This window comes from Mustela putorius, unplaced genomic scaffold, assembly GCF_011764305.1.
Source record: "Mustela putorius furo isolate JIRA1106 unplaced genomic scaffold, ASM1176430v1.1 tig00003983_pilon_pilon_pilon, whole genome shotgun sequence".
In the NCBI taxonomy this organism is placed as follows: Eukaryota; Metazoa; Chordata; class Mammalia; order Carnivora; family Mustelidae; genus Mustela; species Mustela putorius.
The window spans coordinates 5234718-5256881 of NW_025422123.1; the positions used below are offsets into that span (position 1 = coordinate 5234718).

Here is a 22164-nt window from a genome sequence, read left to right on the forward strand (position 1 = left end):
GATTTCATCACAGCTTCATGGAAAACAACTTCACCAACGACCATTTCCTGTCATAAGGAGGGCAGAATTGAAGTAATCCCCTGTTTCAGTGCTAGGTGGTTTTTATGATAATTTTACCACAGATAAATGTTGTGATTTTAAGTACATTTCTCTCCTGTAGCACAGTACTAGTTCCTGACTTTAAAACGGTAAGTACCATATGCAGCTATAAAAGAAACACACCCGTCTTCACAATATTAACGAGCCAATAAATTCAAAAAGATTGCTACGTCCTGGGCTGGCTCACCTACCAGGCACCCGCTATCATACAATCTCTTAATTTTACTCGAATCAGTGACACACCCAAGCCCTGTTACATTGAATTATGAGGCAGGAAAAAGGCCGTCAGGTTTAGAGGCCTCCCCTCAAAACGTCTTACACAGCCGCCTGCTCTTCAGCCTCCAGATCCCAATGATCTCATTTGATTCACAAAAGCACAGCCCTCGGGTGGCTATTTTAATGAATAAGGAATACTGTAGGGCCGCAAAGGCTGTTGGAATCTTTCCTTCCAGTCCCCTCTTCTCATTTTCAGACATCTTCTTTGAGATATAATTGACACACAATAAATTTCACATATTTGAAATGTATAATTTGATGAGTTGAACATATGTGAACACACACATGAAACTATTAGCATTATCGGGATAACAAACCTTTCCAACATCCTCAAAAATTTCTTCACGCCCTTCTGTAATTTCTCCCCTAGCCCCAAAGTACTGTGAATCTGCTTTCTGTTACTATGGGACTTTGTTTGATCCAGAATTTGTTTACAAACGGAATCACACAGTACACGCTTTTTTGTTTGGTGATCTTTCATCTCAAGGACTCTTGATTTACTCAACAGAACCATCAGGTGAATCCCTATACTTCACCATAAAATTCCCCTACCTAGCCCAGAAATAAGATTTATTTTAATTTCGTGGGTTCTCTTTGGGAGTACGTAGGGTGCTGCAGTGCCTAGAAGGCACTGGTGCTGGCCCTGCCCACTCTGCCTTGTCTCTCCCTCAGGATAGGCAAAGTGGAAATAGCTTTCTTTGAAAAAAATTAAAAAAAAAATAATTCTTCTGATTATAAAAGTAACACATATTCACTGAAGAAAATATGTAAATGCAGAAAATTTTAAAAATTTAAAATTACCTACAGTCTCACCATTCAGAAAACCTCTGTTAACATTCTAATGTTCTTCCTTACTTTTAATGAATTGTTAGAGACTGAATTGTGTGCCCCCATCTCCATGTTCATATGTCGAAGTGGCAATCCCCAACAACTTAGAATGCGACTGAATTTGGAGATAGGGCCTTTAAAGAGATAATTAAGTTTAAATGAGATCATAAGGATAGGGACCTTAATCCAATAGGATCGATGTCCTTATAGGAAGGGGAGGAGACACCCGGGATGCCAATGCATTCTGAAAAAGCAGCTTGAGAACACAACGAGAAGACAGCTACCTGCAGGCCAAGAAGAGAGGCCTCAGGGGAAACCTAACCTGCCAGACACCCTATCTTGGACTTCTAACCTCTACAACTGTGAGAAAATAAATTTCTGTTGTCTAAGATTCTCACTCTGTTTTTTTTTTTTTTATGGCAGCCCTAGAAAATTAATACATACACATATAAAAATACATATATATCTTTAATCTTAAAATGCTGGCATCAATCTAGCTATAAAAATGGTATCCTATTTCTATTTTACATTATATTATGAGCATTTCTCTATGTTATAAATGGTTACATAGAAATGCTGATTTGTGAATGTGCCAGAATTTATTTCACTATGCCCCTATTGTTGGACTTTCATAGTCCTTCCCCTTTTTTGGTTATCATAAATAACACTGCATTGTACATACACGTAAAAGAAATGCTCTACCTGAATATTTCCTTAGGATAAATTACTGAAGGTAGAAGTATTAGATCAAAGGGTATTTTTAAGATACGTCATTTATTGCCAAATTGCCTTCTAGAAAACTTACACATTTCTCAGCAATATGTGACACTGCCCATTTTGTGACAGCCTCACCCATACTAAGTATTTTCATTTAAAACATCTTTGCCAATAGGAATTTAAAATGAAACTTGACAAGCTGATTTTCAAGTTCACTGGAAAAGAAAATCTGAAAGAATAGCCTAGAAATTTTAGAAAAAGAAAAGATGTGAACGCAGATTTGCAATAGTAGGCAGCAAAATAGATTATAAAGTTGTAGTTCCTTAAATGATGTGTCATAGAATCTGGAATAGATAAGGAGATCCATGGTATTTGCTATTTTAATATCAATGAGGGAAAGGATGAAATAATCAATAAAGGATTTTACAACAATTGGTGACGTATTTTAGAAATAAAGTATGTGGTCCCTCAGACCAAATAGGATAAAATTTAAGTGGATTAAAGAGCTAAATACTAAAAAAACACACACAAAAGAAAACAACAACCAACCACGGACAACTACAGAGAGGCATATTTTTATATTTTGGACTGAGGAAGAAGTTTTGAAGCAAGTTATGAAATCTAGAAGAAAGAAAAGAAGTGACTGAAAGGTATGACTAAATCAAAATAAGGGGCGCCTGGGTGGCTCAGGAGCCTTTGGCGCAGGTCATGATCTCAGGGTCCTGGGACCCAGCCCCACATTGGGCACCCTGCACTTCAGGGACTGTACTTCTCCCTCTCCCTCTGCCTGCCCCTCCCCCTGCTTGTGTTCTCTCTGTCGAACAAGTAAACAAAATCTTTTAAAAAAATAAATCAAAATAAAAACCTGCAGAAGAACATCATAAAGTTATAATGTAACAGGGTGGGAGAAGAAATTTGCAACATGTATACAAGACAAAGGATGAATATCCATAATCTACAAATTAATAATAAAAAACCACAAGCAATCAAAAAAGCTAAAAAAGAATATGAAGATGTAATTCACAAAATAAGTAGAAATGGCCAATAAACACAGAAAGATACTCAAGTTTAGAAATAACTAGGCTAATGCATGTTTAAAATGGAAATATTTTATTTCACCATGTATTTCTGTTTGTTTTTTGCTGAGAAATGATTGTTGTATTGCTCATGTAAATGAAAAATTTTAAATAAAAACTATCTGCCAATAAAAGAGGCCAAAAAATGGTATCTTGTTTTAATTTGCATTTCTTTGATTATTAGTAAGGCTTTACTCTTTCAAGTTTATTGACAACTATGTTTTTTTCCTTCCTTTTTTAATAAATTGCTGTTCGTGCACATTACCTGTTGGGAATTCATGTTTTTTCTTACTTAATGAAAGCACTTCCTACAATATTAGAGACAATTACTCATCGTCATGAATGTTGCAATTATTTTTTCCCAGTTTGTCAAACACCTTTGAACTCTATTTATGGTTTCTGCCTTTGCTTTTACCCTGAGGAAGGAGCTCCTCACCTTGAGCTCAAATGAATACTTATTAACAGCTCTCTACGGTTCTTTTGGAGTAATATTGTAAAATCTAACTCTGACGAGGAAACTATTTTGGTATACAGTATGCGGAAAAAATCTCAGGTAAGTGTTTCCAATTGCCAACTGTTGCAGCATTTCCTGTATTACCTTCTTTCTCAGCTGATGGGAAATGGCATTTTTATTCTGCACAACAGTCTTACACATACTAAGATCTAATTCAGTTTGCTTAATTTATCTACCAGTTTACTCTTATTTTTTTTAAAGATTTTTATTTCTTTATTTGATAGACAGAGATCACAAGTAGGCAGAGAGGCAGGCAGAGAGAAAGGGGGAAGCAGGCTCCCCACTGATCAGAGAGCCCGAGGTGGGGCTCCATCCCAGGACCCTGAGATCATGACCTGAGCTGAAGGCAGAGGCTTAAACCACTGAGCCACCCAGGTGCCCCCAGTTTACTCTTATATTTAATGCCATGCTACTTCAATAGGTAGTACTTGTCGGTGCCCGAGCGGCTTGTAGCGCATGCACGGTGATGCTTCTGGGCTCCGCCGTGCCCGCTTGTTGCCTGGGCTGCCGCCGGGTGGCGACAATGCGGAGCTGCTCCGGCTGGGCCCACAGGGGGGCCCCGGGGGCTGCACGACTTTTTCGGTGCCCAAAAGTAAACACACCATTAAGATGGCGGCTGGATGCGAGCCAGTAGGCGGAACTTAGGATTTTGTATCTATGTGGCTGCGAGTGATTGGTTGTGCAACCTTGGTATATATAGACATGCACGGGCAGGGGAGAGGGAGATCCCAACAGCTACGCAGAAATAAAGCTTGCTTCGCTGAGGTCTCCTGGTCGTTCTTGCTGGCGAGAGCGACAAGTGGTGCCGAAAGCCGGGAAACTCGAAACCGACACCGAGGAGTACTCAGTGAATGCAACAATCCGGTAAGTGTGCACAAAATTTCAGATAAGAAAGTTCCTAAGTATAGGACGAGAAGTGAGAAAGTTCCTAAGTATAGGACGAGAAGTGAGAAAGTTCCTATGTATAGGACGAGAAGTAAAAGGGTTCCTAGGCATAGGACAAGAAATAATGGGATCAAAGTTTACTAAGATGGGAGGATTGCTGACGGAGGTGCTTAAGGCTAACGGCACTCCGCTGGACTCTAACCATGAAACGGTTAAAAATGTTATCGAGGAGCAGGTCAGAGAAGCCTCTAAGGCAGGATCTAGCAGAGGGGGAGAAAATTCAGAGGAGAGCTCCTCTGAAGATGAGCTTGGGGAAGCCATGACACACTTAAAATTAAAAGAGGAAGTCCCTAACGAACCTTTAAAGGGAAAGACATACAAAGAAGCCGGGAAAAAATATGACTCCCTAGCGCCCTCTGTCAGAGAGCTACTAGTAGTGCTCCTAGTGCTCCAAAGATTTTCAGACACTCCCCTAAATATTATTTCTGATAGTCAATACGTGGTAAATGCAACAAAAAATATTGAAACAGCCATCCTCTCCTTAAGTGATTCACCTATTCCATGGATCTTAAGGCAACTACAAGAGGTTGTGCAACTGCGCACTGCACCATTTTTTATAGATCACATCAGAGCCCATATGAGCCTACCAGGACTATTATCCGAGGGCAATGCTCTAGCAGACCACAATAGTCGTTTCCAACTTATTTGCCCTACCTTAGAACAGGTGAAGCTTTTCCATAGCAAATGGCATGTGAATTCTAATACCTTAAGATATAGATTCCATATCACCAAAGAACAGGCAAGAGATATAGTAAGGACCTGTGGGAATTGTGCCACATTACTCCCTCAGCCTTCCTTAGGGGTAAATCCCAAAGGCCTTCAAGCTAATCACCTATGGCAAATGGATGTCACACATGTACCTGAATTCGGGCAACAAAAGTACGTATATATATCAATGGACACTTATTCGGGTATCATAATGGCTATTCCCCTCACGGGGGAGAATTCAAAACAAGTCATCACACACTGCCTACGATGCTTCACAGATTGGGGTATCCCAAAACAAATAAAGACAGATAATGGACCTGCATATACATCAAAATCTATCCATCAATTCCTAAGTCAATTTGGTATAGTCCATACTACAGGTATACCTTACAATCCACAAGGTCAAGGAATAATTGAACGCGCCAATGGCACCTTCAAACGATGCTTACAAAAAATAAGAAAAGGGGGAATAGGGGATGACTACAAGTCACCCCGTGATCTTACATCTCTCTCTCTTTACATTTTAAATTTTTTGTCCTTGGACCATAATGGTACATCTGCAGCAGAATGGCATGCGGCAGTTACCGAACGCACTCTAGCCCAGGCAAAGTGGAAGGATATACTCACGGGCCAATGGAGAGGCCCTGACCCGGTCCTAAGATGGCACCGAGGTTCTGTTTGTCTTTTTCCACAGGATGCCCAAGTGCCTATCTGGGTCCCAGAGCGACTGATTAGAAGAATCGATCAACATGGCCCGCCCCGTCCTGATGCTCAGCCTGATAGCGATCCTGGCGACACCAGCATCCCTTCAACAGATGCACCAATGGGCAATAGTGAAAGCCTGGCCGTTTCCCATGCCACTGACGAATGAGTCCGCCATCCTCCCTCCTGTATACCTACTTTCATTCCCATGCCCGTTTCTGTAAATCCTAACAATTCGCCTGTATTGCTCTCAAGACATAAAAGAGACTTTGGGATCACTGCAGCCATTATTGCGGCTGTAGCAGCCTCCGCAGCTGCAGCAACTGCAGTGGCTGTAGCTCTCACCACATCTGTAACAAGTGGACATTCTCCAGAAACTATTGACGACTGGATGCATCCAATCACTTTCTGGACTTTGCACAACCTCTGTGGCCTATAATGACCTTTCTATTGCTGCTAATCTGTCGAAAGAGTTAAGCAGATAAGATTGACATAGCTCCATTACGGGATTGGGTATCTGTTGTAAATCCTTATGTTCCGCCATTTTGCATCATTACGTAAACAACAATGTAGGCAACAGTTGGCGCTAGTACAAGCTTGCATGGCACTGGAAGCTGGTACATTTCCCCAAATCTGGCTGGCAGCACTAGATCGGTAGTCAATGACGGGTAAGATTGGCTGCATGCACATAGCAACCTAAACCAGGAGTTCTCCAACCAGGGGGAATTATCCGATGATGGGTAAGCATGTTCGTGGCAGCTGACAACCTAAGACAGGTACGATCTCCTGCCTTGCATGCCTAATATAAAAGAAAAGGGGGAGATGTCGGTGCCCGAGCGGCTTGTAGCGCATGCACGGTGATGCTTCTGGGCTCCGCCGTGCCCGCTCGTTGCCTCGGCCACCGCTGCCTCAAGCTGTCGCCGCCGCCGCCGGGTGGCGACAATGCGGAGCTGCTCCGGCTGGGCCTGTGGGGGGGCCCCCGGGCGCTGCATGACTTTTTTGGTGCCCGAAAGTAAACATGCCATTAAGATGGCGGCTGGATGCGAGCCAGTAGGCGGAACTTAGGATTTTGTATCTATGTGGCTGCGAGTGATTGGTTGTGCAACCTTGGTATATATAGACATGCACGGGCGGGGGAGAGGGAGATCCCAACAGCTACGCAGAAATAAAGCTTGCTTCACTGAGGTCTCCTGGTCGTTCTTGCTGGCGAGAGCGACAAGTACTAATTTTAATACCCAGTAATACTAGACTTCTCATTCTATTCCCCCCCCCCCATCTTTGGCAGGGCGGAAGGGATTTCCATTTATTCATTCTCTTGGAATTTTTTTTTTAACTCAAAGTTGTCTTTTTATTTAAAGCACAACTGGATTCTGAGTAGTCCTGCATTCAACTGATAGATTAAGATGGAAAGGACTAACATCTTTACTACATTAAAGTTTTCCACCCAGAAATAATGTCTTTTCAGTGTCTCTTAAAAATTGATAGTTTCTTTAATTAGAGGTTGTGTATTTATTAACTTTATTCCATGGTAGGTATTTGTTGTTTCTGAGGAGGGAAAAAAAGTTTTAAATTCTGGCAGATCTCCCTGGCATGCTCACCTTATAATCCACACGACTTGTGAGTCTCTTTGTGCCTCCCACCTTTGTTCCTGAGCCTTATCCCATCTCTAATGGCATAAGAAGGGGTCAGAGATGGGTGATCCTTGGTCAAATGGCTAGGGATGGACTGACGTAAAGGAGAAGCGTGGCTCATGGACTGTTACTCAGGTGTTTGGCAGTTTTTACAATTATGAATGGAATTTCCCTCCATTATACTTTCTAACTGGTTATTGGGATTTTTGAGAACACTTGATTTGTATCTATTACTATATCTGACTACATTCCTCATAGCTATTACTTCTAGTAATTTTTTAGTTCACTTCCTTGGGTATCTTATATCATATCTGCAAAAAATATTTGGTTCCTTTTCCTCAATATTTTTCACACCTATTTCTTGTCCACTCTGCCCCTCACCAGAGCTTCCAAAGCAATGCAACATAGCAGTGGTAATCAGGAGGATTTCCTTCATGGGAATGCAACCTGTGCTTTCAGGCAGGTCCTAAACTCAGAAGAGACTCACGCTTAGTTTAAATGTTCCACTGCCTCAGTCTTAAAATTCTTAATAATCTTATCTCTGAACTTATTTTTTTTTAACTTTAAAAAATATATTTATTTATTTTAGAGGGAGAGTGAGTGAAAGGGAGAGCATGAGTGGGAAGGAGGGCAGAGGGAGAGGGAGAAGCAGACTCTCCACTGAACAGGGAGCCTGACATGGGGCTTGATCCCAGGACCCCGCGGCCGTGATCTGAGCCTAAGGCAGGCACTTAACTGGCTGAGCCACCCACATACCCCTAAACTTATGTACCTCCTCCAAACGCAGGAGATATGCAGTGAGTGTGTCCAAAATTCCCTGCTACCCCATTCCATTTCGTGTGGAATTCCAGGGGACCCACATGGATAGTTGCTGAAAAAGACTCAAAGCAAGGACAAGGCAAAGGTGCCACGAATTTAACGGAGTCAGCAAGGCTGCTGACAGCCCACAGAGGCCACATTTCCCCTTCTAGCCAGAATTTGCCTCCAATGTAGAAAGAAGGTAAGAGTCTTCCAAGAAGTACTAATGACTAAGGAACTCTAATGTATGTTTTTTTCACTCTTATTTCCTTATTATAGCCAGGCATTCATGCTGACAATAATAACATAAAAAGAAAGGCAAAGATCAGGCAATCTGTAGCTCCTTTCCACCTCAGTCCTTCCTTATTGAGGAACCTTACAGAGTAAGCCAAGGGTAGAGAGTTTTTGTGGATTAAGTTTTTGTGTGAATTAAGAAGCGAAATAAAAATATCTTAGTTTTGTGCAGAATTTCCACTGTTCTGGTAAGAACTAAATCCATATACACGTATGAGCTACCACATGTGAACTGTGTAATTTTGGTGATTTTATATATAAGTTAAGTGCTCTTATATCTGCATTTAAAACCACCATTATTCAGCATAAAACTTAATGATAAAATTCATGCTACTAATTTAAAAGTTTATTTTTCTTTATTTAAAATAACATTAAACAGCAAATAAAAACACCATGCGATCTTAGATGCGTCATGGCTTAGGTAGCCATGGTGGCCCCCCTCTGGGTGGGAGCGACACAGCCCCTTCCCCAGGAGACTGCTGTGGTCAGCTTCCCCCTGCTCCTCAGTCACCCTGGGCCATGGAAAGGCTATGATCCTGAAAGGCCTTAGTCCCAAGTGTGTTGGATAGATGCAACAGGACTCAGCGGAGATTGTGACTCGGGCACTGGAGAAATTTAACATAGAGAATGTCACTGAGGCCCATGTGAAAAAGGAGTGTGAGAAGTACAACCCCGGGCACAGTCAGCTGGGCAAGAGACTCTTGGTTTTGGCTCAGGTCATGATCTCAGGGCCTGGGATCAGTAGGGCTCTGTGCTTGGTGTGAAATCTGCTTGGGATTCTCTCTCTCTCTCTCTTGCCACCTCTGTGCCCCCTCCCCTACCCCACTCATGCTCCCTCTCTCCCAAATAAACATATAAAATCTAAAAAAAAAAAAAAATAAAGAAGTACTACCCCACCAGGCACTGCATGGCGGGGAGGAACCTGCCTAGTTCTGTGACACAGGAAACCAAACGGTTCAGCTATTCCTGCTCAGCCACAAAAAGAATGAGATCTTGCCATATGCAACAACACGGATGGACCTAGAGGATATAAGGCTAATCAAATAAGATGGAGGAAGACAAATACCATATGATTTCACTCATATGTGGAATTTAAGAAACAAAACAAATGAACCAAAGAACAAAAGGGAGACAGTAAAAGACATATACAGAGAACTAGTAGTTGCCGGAGGGGAGGAGGATAGAGGCATGAATGAAATAAATAAAGGAGATTAAGAGTACACTTAATATGATGAACAATGAGTAATGTATAGAAAGAGAAAAGGAAAAAAAGTACCTTTAATGGCATTCTGCCAGTTCTTTGAACAAGGGGCTCCATGTTTTCATTTTGCATTCTGCCCTGCAAATTATATAGCTGGCTCTGGGAATTATAGTCGGTATTTTTTGTTTTTTGTTTGTTTTAGGCTCTATTGGAATCACCTTTGATTAAATCTCACTATGTATATGCGGGTCATTACAGAATTGTTACTGATAGTAAAAAACTGGAAACACCTAATGTCCGTCAAAGGGCACTGTTTAAATAAATTACAGCACCTTTATTCAATGGGATACTGCACAAATGTAAAAATAAAAAGCATGAGAAAGCTCTATGTGTACTGGTAAGGGAAGATCACTCAGAAACACTAATTGAAAAAAATGTGTGAATATGTGCTATGATTTTTAATAAAAAGGGTGGAAATAAGAATATATATATGTATTTTCTTTTTTTTTTTTTTCCTAGGCAAAGAACTTTATTAATCTTGTTTCAAACTTTATTCCCAGGCTTCTTCAGCTTAATAAGCTGCAAAGAATGAATTGTGTATAAGCAAAAACTAAAAAGAGCTGCAGTATCCAAGGGGCTTGGGCTTAAAACCACCTTCTTCTTCTTCTTCTATGAACCACCTTCTTCTTTCAGCGAGCAGTTCCTTTCCCACCAATGCACACTTGTGCTTGCAGTTTGGCGAGTTTCTCCTGGTTCATGATAGTTTCTTTCATCTTGTTGGAGCGGAAATGGGACCGCGCGGGGGATTAGGGTTGGCGCCCAGGGGGTCTCAGGCAGACCAGCCTATATTTCTATTTTCTATTTAAAATACTAAAATAAAAAAATCACCTACCAGGTTTTGGTGTGGAGGCTTGGGGTACTAAGCTAGGGACTAGAGAAACAAAAATAGACTTTATATCCCCTTAACCACTAGGACATCCTTCATAGTCAGTGCCAGAGAAACATCTTGCCTGCTTACAACGTGGCTATTCATAATGCCAGTCTGAGGCAGAACCATGGTTTGTTAGATATTGTTGTGCAATACTAGATATATGCTCCATGATGTCCTATTTAAAAACAAGTTGTTGTGCAAATTTCCATCTACTTGGACCCCCCCCCCCCACACAAACCCACTACATCACTGTTATAACAAAGGGATATATAAGTAGGATCCAAAAAAAAAAAAAAATCAATCCCGTAAAATGTAGAAGTGAATTCTGTAAAATTGGAGCAATAAAATATTTTAGGGTGTTTTTATTCTCAAACAAAACAACCAGAACAGAAATAACACCAGCAGAAACAAAACAAAACAAAACAAAACAAACAAACAAACAAACAAAAAACAACAAAAAACCCCAAACAAACGGGTATAAAGGAAAATGAAGCGTAAATGTACAAAAAAGACCACATACTAGACTGAGAATCCTAAATCATGATGAGCAGGTTGCTTGCTCATGATCCCTGCATTGCTTCTCGGCCTTTTGGCTAAGATCAAGTCTAATCATCCTGCCCCCAACATAAGAACTGGAGCCCTTTCCTGTCAGTGAACACAGGCCCCCTAGGGTAGGAGGTAAACAAACTAATAGTCTGTGTTACTGTGGGGCATTTACTTTATCTGAATTTTTTTAAAACTCTTAAGATTCTCTAAGAAGATAGGGCCTAACCTTCTCCTCAGGAAGAGGGAGAGACCACAGCTAACTTCACTCTTACTCCAATCCCCCTTACCCGCCTCACCAGATGCAAGGTAGTCCACTAGAATGGGCACTGTTTTTCTGGAGTAGGTCAGAGATAAACAGGCCTTTGCACATGCTGCCCATTTGCTATGATTCTCCCCTGAACCTCCACCTTCTGCCTTTGCTCAAGGACTGGCCCATTCATCGCCTCCACTGGGGGTCTTTCCTGACACCATACTGAACTCAGTTTAGGTGCCTCCGTTCCAGTGTTCCTACAGCATCTGCTCCAATCTCCCAACAGATGACCTATTTTACTGTGTTGTCACCTTCTATTTAAGTGTCTTTCTCCTCCATTAGCTCATATGAGCTCCAAGGCAGAAACTACACCTATGTATCTTTCAATCCCTAGTGCCTAAGATACACTTGGCAGCCTCTTAATAAATGTCTGCTTAATGCCAAGTAATTTACAGTAGATAAAGAAGTTAAGCTTCACTGACAATTAGAACCAGCCTTAATATCCGGTTAGAGAAAAAGGCTGGGAAAAGCATAGCCTCTTGGTCTAGACTAGTCCAGACTCAATAGTGTCATTTTAAGAAACCATCTGTATTAAGGTCTTTAGGGCTCCTCTGCCACTCCAGCAAGTTTATTTCTCCGCCACTTTCTAACACCTTCATCCCCTAGTGAACCGCCCCTCCCACCCCCAAATCTCTGTTTTTGCTCCAGAGGACACTTATTTTTTAAACACAGCTGCAAAGCACAGAAGTCATATCCTTAGTTCAGGGGATGCCAAAAGCCCTTCACAGCACAGATTTCTGTTTATTTCCCCGGGAACTTTACCGAATTCTAAACACACTGCTACAAATTCAAAAAACTTGTAGAAATGACAGTAGCAACTACAGACCACCAATTTCCATTTCCTGCTTCCAGCTCTTCTGAGGGGACGAAGTATCAGCCATTTTTGTTGCCATGTAAACTGGCACTTTTGTAATGCTCTGTATAGTTTACTGAATTCTTCAAGGCCCAGCTCAAAATATCATTCTTCACGAAGCCTCATCTGACTAGGCAAGAAATATGCTCACTCCATCTAAGCCCAACTAAATATTTCACCTTTCTCCACTCTGTTGTGCCTTTGTTCTGCTGTTCTCCACTCCATGTATTTCTGTCCGGCCAGTGTGCTTCCTCAGCGACTCTGAGCCAGAGGGTAAGTTCCCTACTGTCTGAAGCCCCTTTTGTAACTTTCTGTCTTTGCATCAGTCTGTGTGTTTGCTTTCAGCTCTGTTCTCTCCTTCGTTCTGCACTGTATCTCTGACGCTAAAGTTCCCAACACCTCAGCTCCCAAGCTTGCCAGCTTAGTTTTTGGTGAAGATCTACCAGTAGAAGAAAGTCACGAGAGACCGGAAGATGGGAAGAAGAAAGGAAACACTTCTTTCCTATCTGCTTCTGGTGGCAGATGAACCCAGGCTCCGGCCTTTCCTTTAGACAGCACAATTCCATGGGGGCGGCCGTCGTGAGTGTTCCCAGAGCATTGGCAGCAGAATTCCTATGCTCATGCTGCCTATTTTGGTTGCCCTGCATCAATTACTAACAAGAAACTAGTCCAAAAAAGCCACAAGTCTTTGTGGATCCTACTGGGCAGACATAGAGGTAACCCTTAAAGGCATAAAGCTGCTAATGGAAGCTTCTCAGTTTTTAAAAGGGTTAAGGAGTCTTGAATTTTGAGCCTAGAGCTCCATGCTCTAGCTTACTATTTCTTAAGCTGCAGTAGAGTCAAGAACAAGGATGGAGAGGGGCTTATGAGAGCTTATGTTTTCCGGAAGAACCAGGAGACCTTAAGAAGGGAAGCCAGACTCATGTAATGCTAAATACCACACTCTAATATCAATGTAAAGTGTTTACTGCTCCCCCAAGTCTTACTAAAAGCATCTTCTCTATTCATCTACAAGACTCATAAGAAGAGAAGAACTATTTAAAAAAGAAAAAAACGGAAATGGTCCTTAAGCATATGAAAAGATGCTCAATTTCTCTCCTAAGAGAAATGCAGTTAAAACTGCACTGAAATACGATTTCTCACCTATCAAACTAGCAAAAATCCAGAAGTTTGACAATATGCTCCCCTGGCAAGGCTGTGGGGAAAGTCATTACCCTATATTGCCAGTGAGAATTTCAAAATGGTATAATCCCTGCGAAGGTGAATTTGGCAACATCTTGCAAAATCGCACACGCATTTACCTTCTGACCATGTAATCCCCTTTCTAAGAGTCTATCCCAAAGAGATAGTAGGAAAAATAGATTTGTACAATACAATTTGTAGGAGCAGGAGACCAAAAACAACCCAAATGGTCCATCAAGAAAGAAGTGGTTGAGTAAATAAACTATAGTACATCTATTCTAATGAGTACCACGCATCTAGAAAAAGGAAAGCACAATATCTTTCTAGATAGCTAGCTTTAGGAGAAGTGTTAAGTACTAAAAGGCAAGGTGAAGAAAGAAAGTATGTATAAGCATATAGTATGCTACCAATTATTCAAGAATATTGAGGAGGTTACAAAATAGAAGTTATATATAACATAACATAACATAACATAGTATGTATTTACTTATTTTTCATTATTTAAAATAGAAGGCTAATCCAAAAGACTAAAGGGGAAAGAGATCACCTATAGGAGTAGAAGGGAGAGGAAGAGAGGTGGATTTCTCTAAATAAAGCTCTTCTGTAGATTTGATTTTGGAATCATGTCTATATTTTACATAGTTGTAAAACAAAAAAATCTGTAAAGGTAATCTCCAAACACTGAAAGCAAAATGGAGTAAATGAATCCAACTATATACTGACATACTGGCATGACCATACAGAGAAATTATTTTAGATGACTTTAGAACACAGTAATTTTAACATATGTCTCTAGCAGGGTATGTCCTAAGGGCCCCCAAAATAACTGCAGAAATCTTAAACTATTTTCAGTAACCATATGGTAGCACTGACACTGTAATTCTGAGACTATATTGTATGTACTGGGGACAAAGCAAATGAATTATTGTGTTATATCACTGGTCACCAAGATTTTTAGCATAGGAAAAAGGACCTGCCTGATCAAAGGCTAAACCAAAACTCTGTGTACTGAATTTTATTTAGAAGTATCAGCATGTACTCATTATATATTTTACCTGTTAAATATATGATAAGTAAATAAATACATAAATGTGCACATATTTCTTAGTTTCGTCTGCCGGAAAGGCCCAAAAATAGTGACCAACCCAGTAGCAAGTGCTTCCACTGAGGTTTCCAAATGTCATTTCCCACTGAAAGGAACCAGGGCTTTTTGAAGAAATGGCTGATCACAGATTGGGGCAGGAAAAGTACAAAATGAACCTGGAATGTTGTGTCATGTTAGAAATCAAGAGTGTTAATGACTATGTAGGTCATGTCAGAAGGACTCAAGAACCAGTATGAAGAGGGGGACAATTTGAATGTCAATAATAATAACTGCAAGTGATCAAAACGTGTCCAATTTGTCTAGACCCATAAACTGAAAGTGATAAATGTTCCTCTTCCTTTCTCTCCAAACAGTCCCCGCAAATAAAATCTCACTGGTCACCTGCAGAGGATGCTGGGTAACCACCTCTTTATTTGAAGATGGTATATATCCTTCTAATCCCTGGCAAACTGTACCTCAGGATTATCAAGTGAGTGTTGAGGAGATTTTCAAGCTACTAAGTAAAGAATGATACAATTTGAAAATAATGATTTTGCCATTTCAAATTATGAAATAATGAATCTAGGAAATAATCTGAATGAATAGGAATAGCCAAAAGAGAAAGATAACAAAAGATTTTCTGTGTTTCTTAATAAATATATGTACTACCACCTATGGAGCATTTTCACAAAAAACAAAAATGAAACAAAACAAAACAAAAACCCAGAACTTGAATCAGATTCAATCAGAATCCATCTACCAAGTTACAAAAAACTACAACAGAGAAACATGTTAAATGTTATCACGGGGATTTAATCTCCCACATTTAGACTGTAAGAAACTCTACAGGACAAAGACCAAATAGTTTCTTCAATAAATAATAGAGAGAAGGAAAAAAAAAGAGAAAGAGACAGAGATAGACACGGGGAAGGGAACCTACAGATTTAAAGAGATTTAAGAGCCATAATGACTGTTTATCAACAATACAGACCTTATCTGAATTCTGGTTTTAAGCAACATGTAGAAACACATAAACTGGGGTGCCTGGGTGGCTCAAATGGTTGGGCTTCTGCCCTCAGGTTATGATCTCAGGGTCCTGGGATGGAGCCCCACATCGGGCTCCCAGCTCAGTGGGGAGCCTGCTTCTCCCTCTCCCTCTGCCTCTCCCTCTGCTTGTGTGCTCTAAGGAATAAATAAAATCTTAAAAAAAAATACACAAACACATAAACTCACTCCAGACTTTGATCCAATTAGGGACATCTGAACACTGACTGGATATTTAATTTATTTAATATTTAATTTTAATTTATTTATTTGACAGAGCGAAAGAGAGAGAGAGAGAGAAGGTTTGTGTGAGAGAGCACAAACAGCAGGGAGAGGCAGAGGGAGAAGCAGGTTCCCCACTGAGCAGGGAGCCCAAGGCAGGGCTCAATCCCAGGACCCTGAGATAATGACCTGAGACGAAGGCAGATGCTTAAAGGACTGAGCCACTCAGGCGCCCCTGACTGGATATTTAATATCCATAAAAAATTATAGTTCAATTTTGGGGTATTATAATGATATTGTCATTATGGTTATAAAAGGGAATCTTCCTTTTAGAGATACATACTGAAACATTTATGGATAAGATGATAAAATTATCATCAGGGATTGGTGTCAAAATAACCTGATAGGAAAGAAGTAGGTAGCATAGAGATAAAACAGGTAGTCTGTGAGTTAACAATTCTTTAAGTTGAGTGGTGGGTAGTATTCCGTCCACCTGAATAATAGGGTGTTCAAAGAAGTGAATTTAAATACAAGATTACATGAAGGAAAGATTGTCAATTATTCTGAAAAACTGCAAGGACCTGGCAAATATCATGTGTATATCACAAGTGGGGGTGTCAAGGCAAAGCAAATGAGTTTTGTGGGAGATTGAAAGTTTATAAAACGTGGTCATATCTATTCTAAGTACTCCTTCCATGCCCACTGGTAAGGCAGGTTAGGGACTCCTATAAATGCCTCCCAACAACGAGGAGACGGTCAGCACAGGCTGGCTCTCCCAGGTGAGAACACAGCCCAACATGACCTACAAGCAGCCACCCAATGAGAAGGGGCTGTTGGCAGCAGCAGATGAGGTGAGAGAAGCACTGTGGGGAGAACCTTACACCCAGATCTGGTCAGTGTGGTCACAGGTTGGGGGTGGGGAGCCCATCCCCAGGGGTAGATGAGCCCACAGGGTTCCAAGGCTCCCCCATGAACCTGTACAAGTGAAGATGTGTGAAGAATGACATGCTGTCGACAGAAGTGGGAAAGAAACCCTTTGGTGGGAAACAAGACTAAAATCTTACAAAGCCTATTTTTTCCTGGCATCATTATATGTTGTCAGTAATAACATACCTGTTATTTTAAATAACATTTAAAATCTCATTAAAAACAAAAACAAAAACAAACCAGGGCGGCTGTGTGGCTCAATTGGTTAAGCAACTGCCTTCAGCTCAGGTCATGATCCCGGGGTCCTGGGATCAAGTCCACATCCGACTCCCAGCTCCACTGGGAGTCTGCTTCTCTCTCTGACCTTCTCTTCTCTCATATTTTCTGTCTCTCTCTCTCTCAAATAAATAAATAAAATATTTTTTAAAAGAACAAACCAAGGCAAATATTTTTAAAGTAATTTTGAGGCCTTTAAGAAGAGTACTGCTCTAATGAGAGTAGCCTGATCTCTGAACAAAGAGTGGGAGCTGTGAAAGAGAGATGTTCTGAATCTTAAAATGTAAAAGTTGGGTTGATACCTTACTAGTTACTCATGATGACATTATTTTACTTTTTGTCCCCCTGAAGACCTGGAGTGTCTATCAATGCTTCTCAAGGAAGGAGTGCATATTTCACAAGATGCAGGAAGGAGTTAAGTACTCCAATTTAAAGGTGACTCCAGGTGATTCTGATGTACACGGTGCCCCCAATTAGAGGGCCATTCCCTTCTTGGAGGTCCCTGTAGGGTGGCTGGCTGAGGCCTGTGTGCAGCCAAAATGCATCTGAGACCATCAATATGGAAAGCTGGCCACTCCTATTTCAAATACCCCTTGAAAATAAGCAGAGCTGCCATGTCAGACAGAGGATAATGAAATCCCCTTGTGTTCCTCCACGACTCACGCCACCTCCCTGTCTGCCCAGAGTGGGGACAGCTTTGAGCTGCGAAGATGGAAGGAGGAGGGCCCAAGGGGATCCCACTGCAGGCCATCTACCAGCAAGTGCACGCACATGCCTGCCGGCCTGCCCCACTGCTACCATTCAGTTGAGGGACGATGACAGGCAGATGACTGCAGCGCTCTTTGCAGTCAAACCTGGGAGCATCCTAGAACAGGGCTCGAAGAAAAGTGTTTGACCAGAAAACGAACACGCTTCCTGCAGCGCTGCAATCTTCTTTCATCCCCTGACGTGCCTGAGACCATTATGGGTTCTGATAATGCTGACGAGTTCACTTTGGACAAAAAATGCAGACCAGTAACAGCATCCCTCACTATGACGATCCTGAGTTTCACCCTGTAATGGCTTCTCAAGCCAAACATACCCATTTCTTGGATAATTACAGTGTCCACAAATCTGGAGACACTGACTGAAGTAGATGGTGCCCGCCGTGCGGCAGCTTCCAGAACAGAGTGCACTGGGCTGACGTGAGTCGCCGAACAGCACCCGGGCTGTGACTGAGGGTGGCTGGGCTCCTAAGAACCTCCTCAGTAAGGACGCCCCTAACTACACAATCACATACGCTGTGGGGTCACAGTCTATAACAGAGCACAGGTGGCTGGTGAAAGGATGCATCCTTCCCACAACCATCTATGGCCGCAATTCCTCACAGCCCATGGAATTAAAAGCCTTGATAATATCAGGTAATGCTTCAGCAGTGCTAACTTTCAAATTACTTTGAAGTCACAACAATGAGTAACATTTATATTTGATGGTAAAAGTTATATCTACAACAAAGGTAAAACCCAATTATTTATTTTAGCTGAGCTCTAACATTTCTCTGTATGTTAGAATAACGGCTACTCCTGCCGGTTGACTAACACTCCTCTTCCAAATTTCCCTAAGTAAAGGATTACATTTAGGACACAGCAGGTCTTAGGGACATTTAGACTTATGACCGTCCCAAGAATTAGTAAACATCTGCAAGTTATACTCATCTTTCCCATTCTAGTCATCACCGTGTTTTAAGGACATGTGTCAATATGTTAGGTGTCCCAGCAAGAAGGGGGCCTTGGAAGGAGAGGAGATGCAGAGCCCTTCGTAAAGGCAAAGAATTGTCTTAGGTACCAGGGCAGGGGCACCTGAACATGCAGAATCCCTTTCCAAAGAAGCTGCAGTAAAGACAGATTCGAGGATCTAGTCAGTCAAACTAGGATCTTTGCAAGAGGTATAAAAACCATGGGCACAGCTGGGTGGGAAAAGCCACTCACACTACCTAGAATGTCAAGACCTAGGCTGGACTGCACACATTGCCAGACTAAATATTACCTAAAAGAAGAACATAACACAACAGAAAACAACCAAATAAGAACCAAGCCAAAATTAAAAATACTCTTTTGAAAGATCAGACAGTATTTCCCACAAGGTAACTTGACTTTCACAATGACAATTCGTTATTCTGGTCTTGTTTAAATTACAGACAGGCATTTTCTTGAGACGAACTTGACTAAACAGTGCAAATATGGACGGTATCCATGAAAAGGAGACAATCTCATGGAGAGCACACCATTCATATCCAATTAAAGGCCAAAATACCTCCGTAGCCTTGGAAAGCATGACCATTGGATCAATATTCTACAGACTTCTTCCCTGATCTTACCTACCATTAAATATAGAAAAGCCTTTGGTATAAAAGGCTTTGCTGGACTATCATAAGCATTCCACATCCACATATGGCAAATCTGAATGTATCACTAGGACATTTTCAATTCTTAACTCCTAGTGTAATATTTATAGTCTTCTCTTTTATGTTTACTAGAATTATTATTTTGGCTACTTCTAAAAATAGAAGACTTCCCCTATGTCACTCAGCCATAAAGCATTCAAATCAACCAGTTCTTAGTCAAAGCTGATTAAGAGGTGGGTTAAGATAAGTTAATGAGCTAGCAAAATTTATGAAGACAAAATATCTTAGCACATATAAAAATATATAATTGCAATACTCACCTATCAGCCCCTTCTCAAGAGTGAAGGTTTTGTTTGTAAACATACATTCAAAAGCCACAATGTGAAAAATCTTGTTCACTGTGTTGTGAGTTCCAACTATTCGAATATACCTGGGGGTAAAAAGAAAATTTGTTGAAGAAAACGAGGTTCCATCACAACCAATCCAAAGACAACAGAATGAGATACATAGTGCAAGTATAGTGTTCCAGGGCATGGACTAAAGAAGACTTTGAACTTGACTTCAGATCCTCTATTTGCTCCTTAGGGCTAGCTCCAACTGAGCTTAGAAGCAGGATGGCAAAATTAGGGAGATACCACTTTCCGGAGAATTAAGCAGAACTTAGATTTGATTTACCTAGAAAATCAAACCAGGTACAGTGGAAGCTCAAGCCCTGAATGTCAGTATAATTATATGTCCATGAGACATTCACACTGGAGAAGCACGGCTTCTGTCTGCTCCTTGTGGTTAGGAATGGTACGTGGACACTCGCCAAATCAGATGTTCTCCAACTCAAGGAAAGATTTCACCCATTAGAGACAAATGCATAAAATCAATACTGCTATCCTGTTAAACAGAAAAATCCACAGAAACTACTAAAAACCACTCACAGTTTTGTCTGTTTCAACGCTGCTCCTAAATCCTTGCAGAAAGTGCCTGCTATATACGTACACCAGCCCCCCGCCTCCCCTCCCCGCTTCAACCTTACTGCTGGGAGGCCTTCTCCTGACCAGAGGAAGTGATCTGCAGAGGTGACCCAGCCAGCTCTGCAGCACCCCTCCCGGCCACACGGCTCTGGCGTCTGCATACAGTGCAGAGTTTCACGGGGCAGGTCTTGAGCAGCCCGGCCTGTTCACCCTGTGTGTCTCCCTAGAGGCTTCACCTCTGACAAACAAGCATTAACCTTGGAGTGACTTGTTCCTTTCCCTCTCCAGAGGGACCTGACAGTTCACAGGTTAATGAACAGACAAACTCATTCTTCTGAGTGTCACACAAATCGCTGGAGAATGTGCCGCACACTGTCTTACTGGGATTCAAAGGAAGAACCGGGGAAAATAACTAGATTAAGTGATAACACTCTCCCAAATTATGAGCTATGTGCTCTGAAGGATGGGGCATATTAAATGAACACATTTCAATTAGGAGATGACAGACCAGGCAAGGTTTTAGTAATATCCTTCCTCTGCTGTGTAAAACAACCTTCGACTTCAATGATACAATTTTACTTCTGAGTTAATCGCTGTTCACTAATTCGGTAATTCCCTTACATTTCTCATCACTCCAAGTTAACTGTGTAATGTAAATGCCAATCTAAAAAAAATTTCACATTAAGGAGACTATATTTGGGGTTTTTATGTCATGAGCTATTTTCCCTCCTGTTCCTTCAAGCATGAATCTCACGGCATTCCCGGTACACCTCATTTAGCCATCTGCTCCTTGACACGAGCCGGTCACTCATCTTCATAACCAATCGAAATGCTGTCTCCTGGGCTGGCTGTTCAGTGTGCCCATGCCCCCTGCAGGGAGACACCATTCTTCCTGTATGGAGAGTCAAGGCGACAGCTGTGCTCATCAGAGTCCTCTGGTTAAGCAGGAGGTTGGCCCTGAGCTGTCCTCTCAAGTCCTCAAGGCAGACAGAAGGTACTGATGCTACTGCCTTTGGATGGGTAGGTGGGGTTCGAGAAAAATGAGTTCTAAATGGTCTGTGTGGAACGGGAATTGTGCTGTTCTTTACCATTGGCGGTGACAGTCTCTACAGACTTTCTGGAAAGGAAGGGGTGTGTTAAGCCTGGTACACTGGCCTGAATCTAATTTTGTCCATTTCCTTAAACCCACAGGAACGCAACCAGCATTGCATTTTCAACTGCTCATGGTCGTGACAGTGAGTACTGCTGTCTGTAACCTTGGAGGGAATTGAGGGATTGTGGTTTAGGGAATTTGATCAGATCATTCTCCTGTTCCCTAGGTTGTGTCTCCACCAAAGGAGAGGCAGCCCTCCCAATACTGTTCAAGGTAGAGGGGCCAGGAAGTGACTGATAGGGCTCTTCCCCATTGACAGTTCTTAAAGTTAACAGTCCAGGATGACTTAAGGGGATGCAGTCATGTCCTCTCCTTCCCTTTCTTCCTTTTTATAAAAAACATCTTATGGAACCAGGTTCTCCAACTTTAGATAATAATCATTCCCCAAATTTAACTGTGGTGCACGTATCAAAAATAGGAAAAAATATGCTACCTTTCCCTCCTTCATTCCCCAATTATAAGAAACTGAAAACAGAAAATTATACAGGAATACACTTTA

The 22164-nt window shown here is 41.5% G+C and overlaps 1 protein-coding gene across 3 annotated transcripts in view; it reads right to left on the reverse strand.

The window, feature by feature from the left end:
* Positions 1 to 22164, reverse strand: part of BTBD9 (BTB domain containing 9) — a 417028-nt gene that overhangs the window by 120161 nt on the left and 274703 nt on the right. For all 3 annotated transcript variants that reach the window (XM_004739994.3, XM_045071237.1, XM_045071236.1), the window contains exon 7: positions 19868 to 19977. In XM_004739994.3, coding sequence (XP_004740051.1) covers positions 19868 to 19977 — 110 coding nt within the window. The remainder of the gene's footprint in view (positions 1 to 19867; positions 19978 to 22164) is intronic.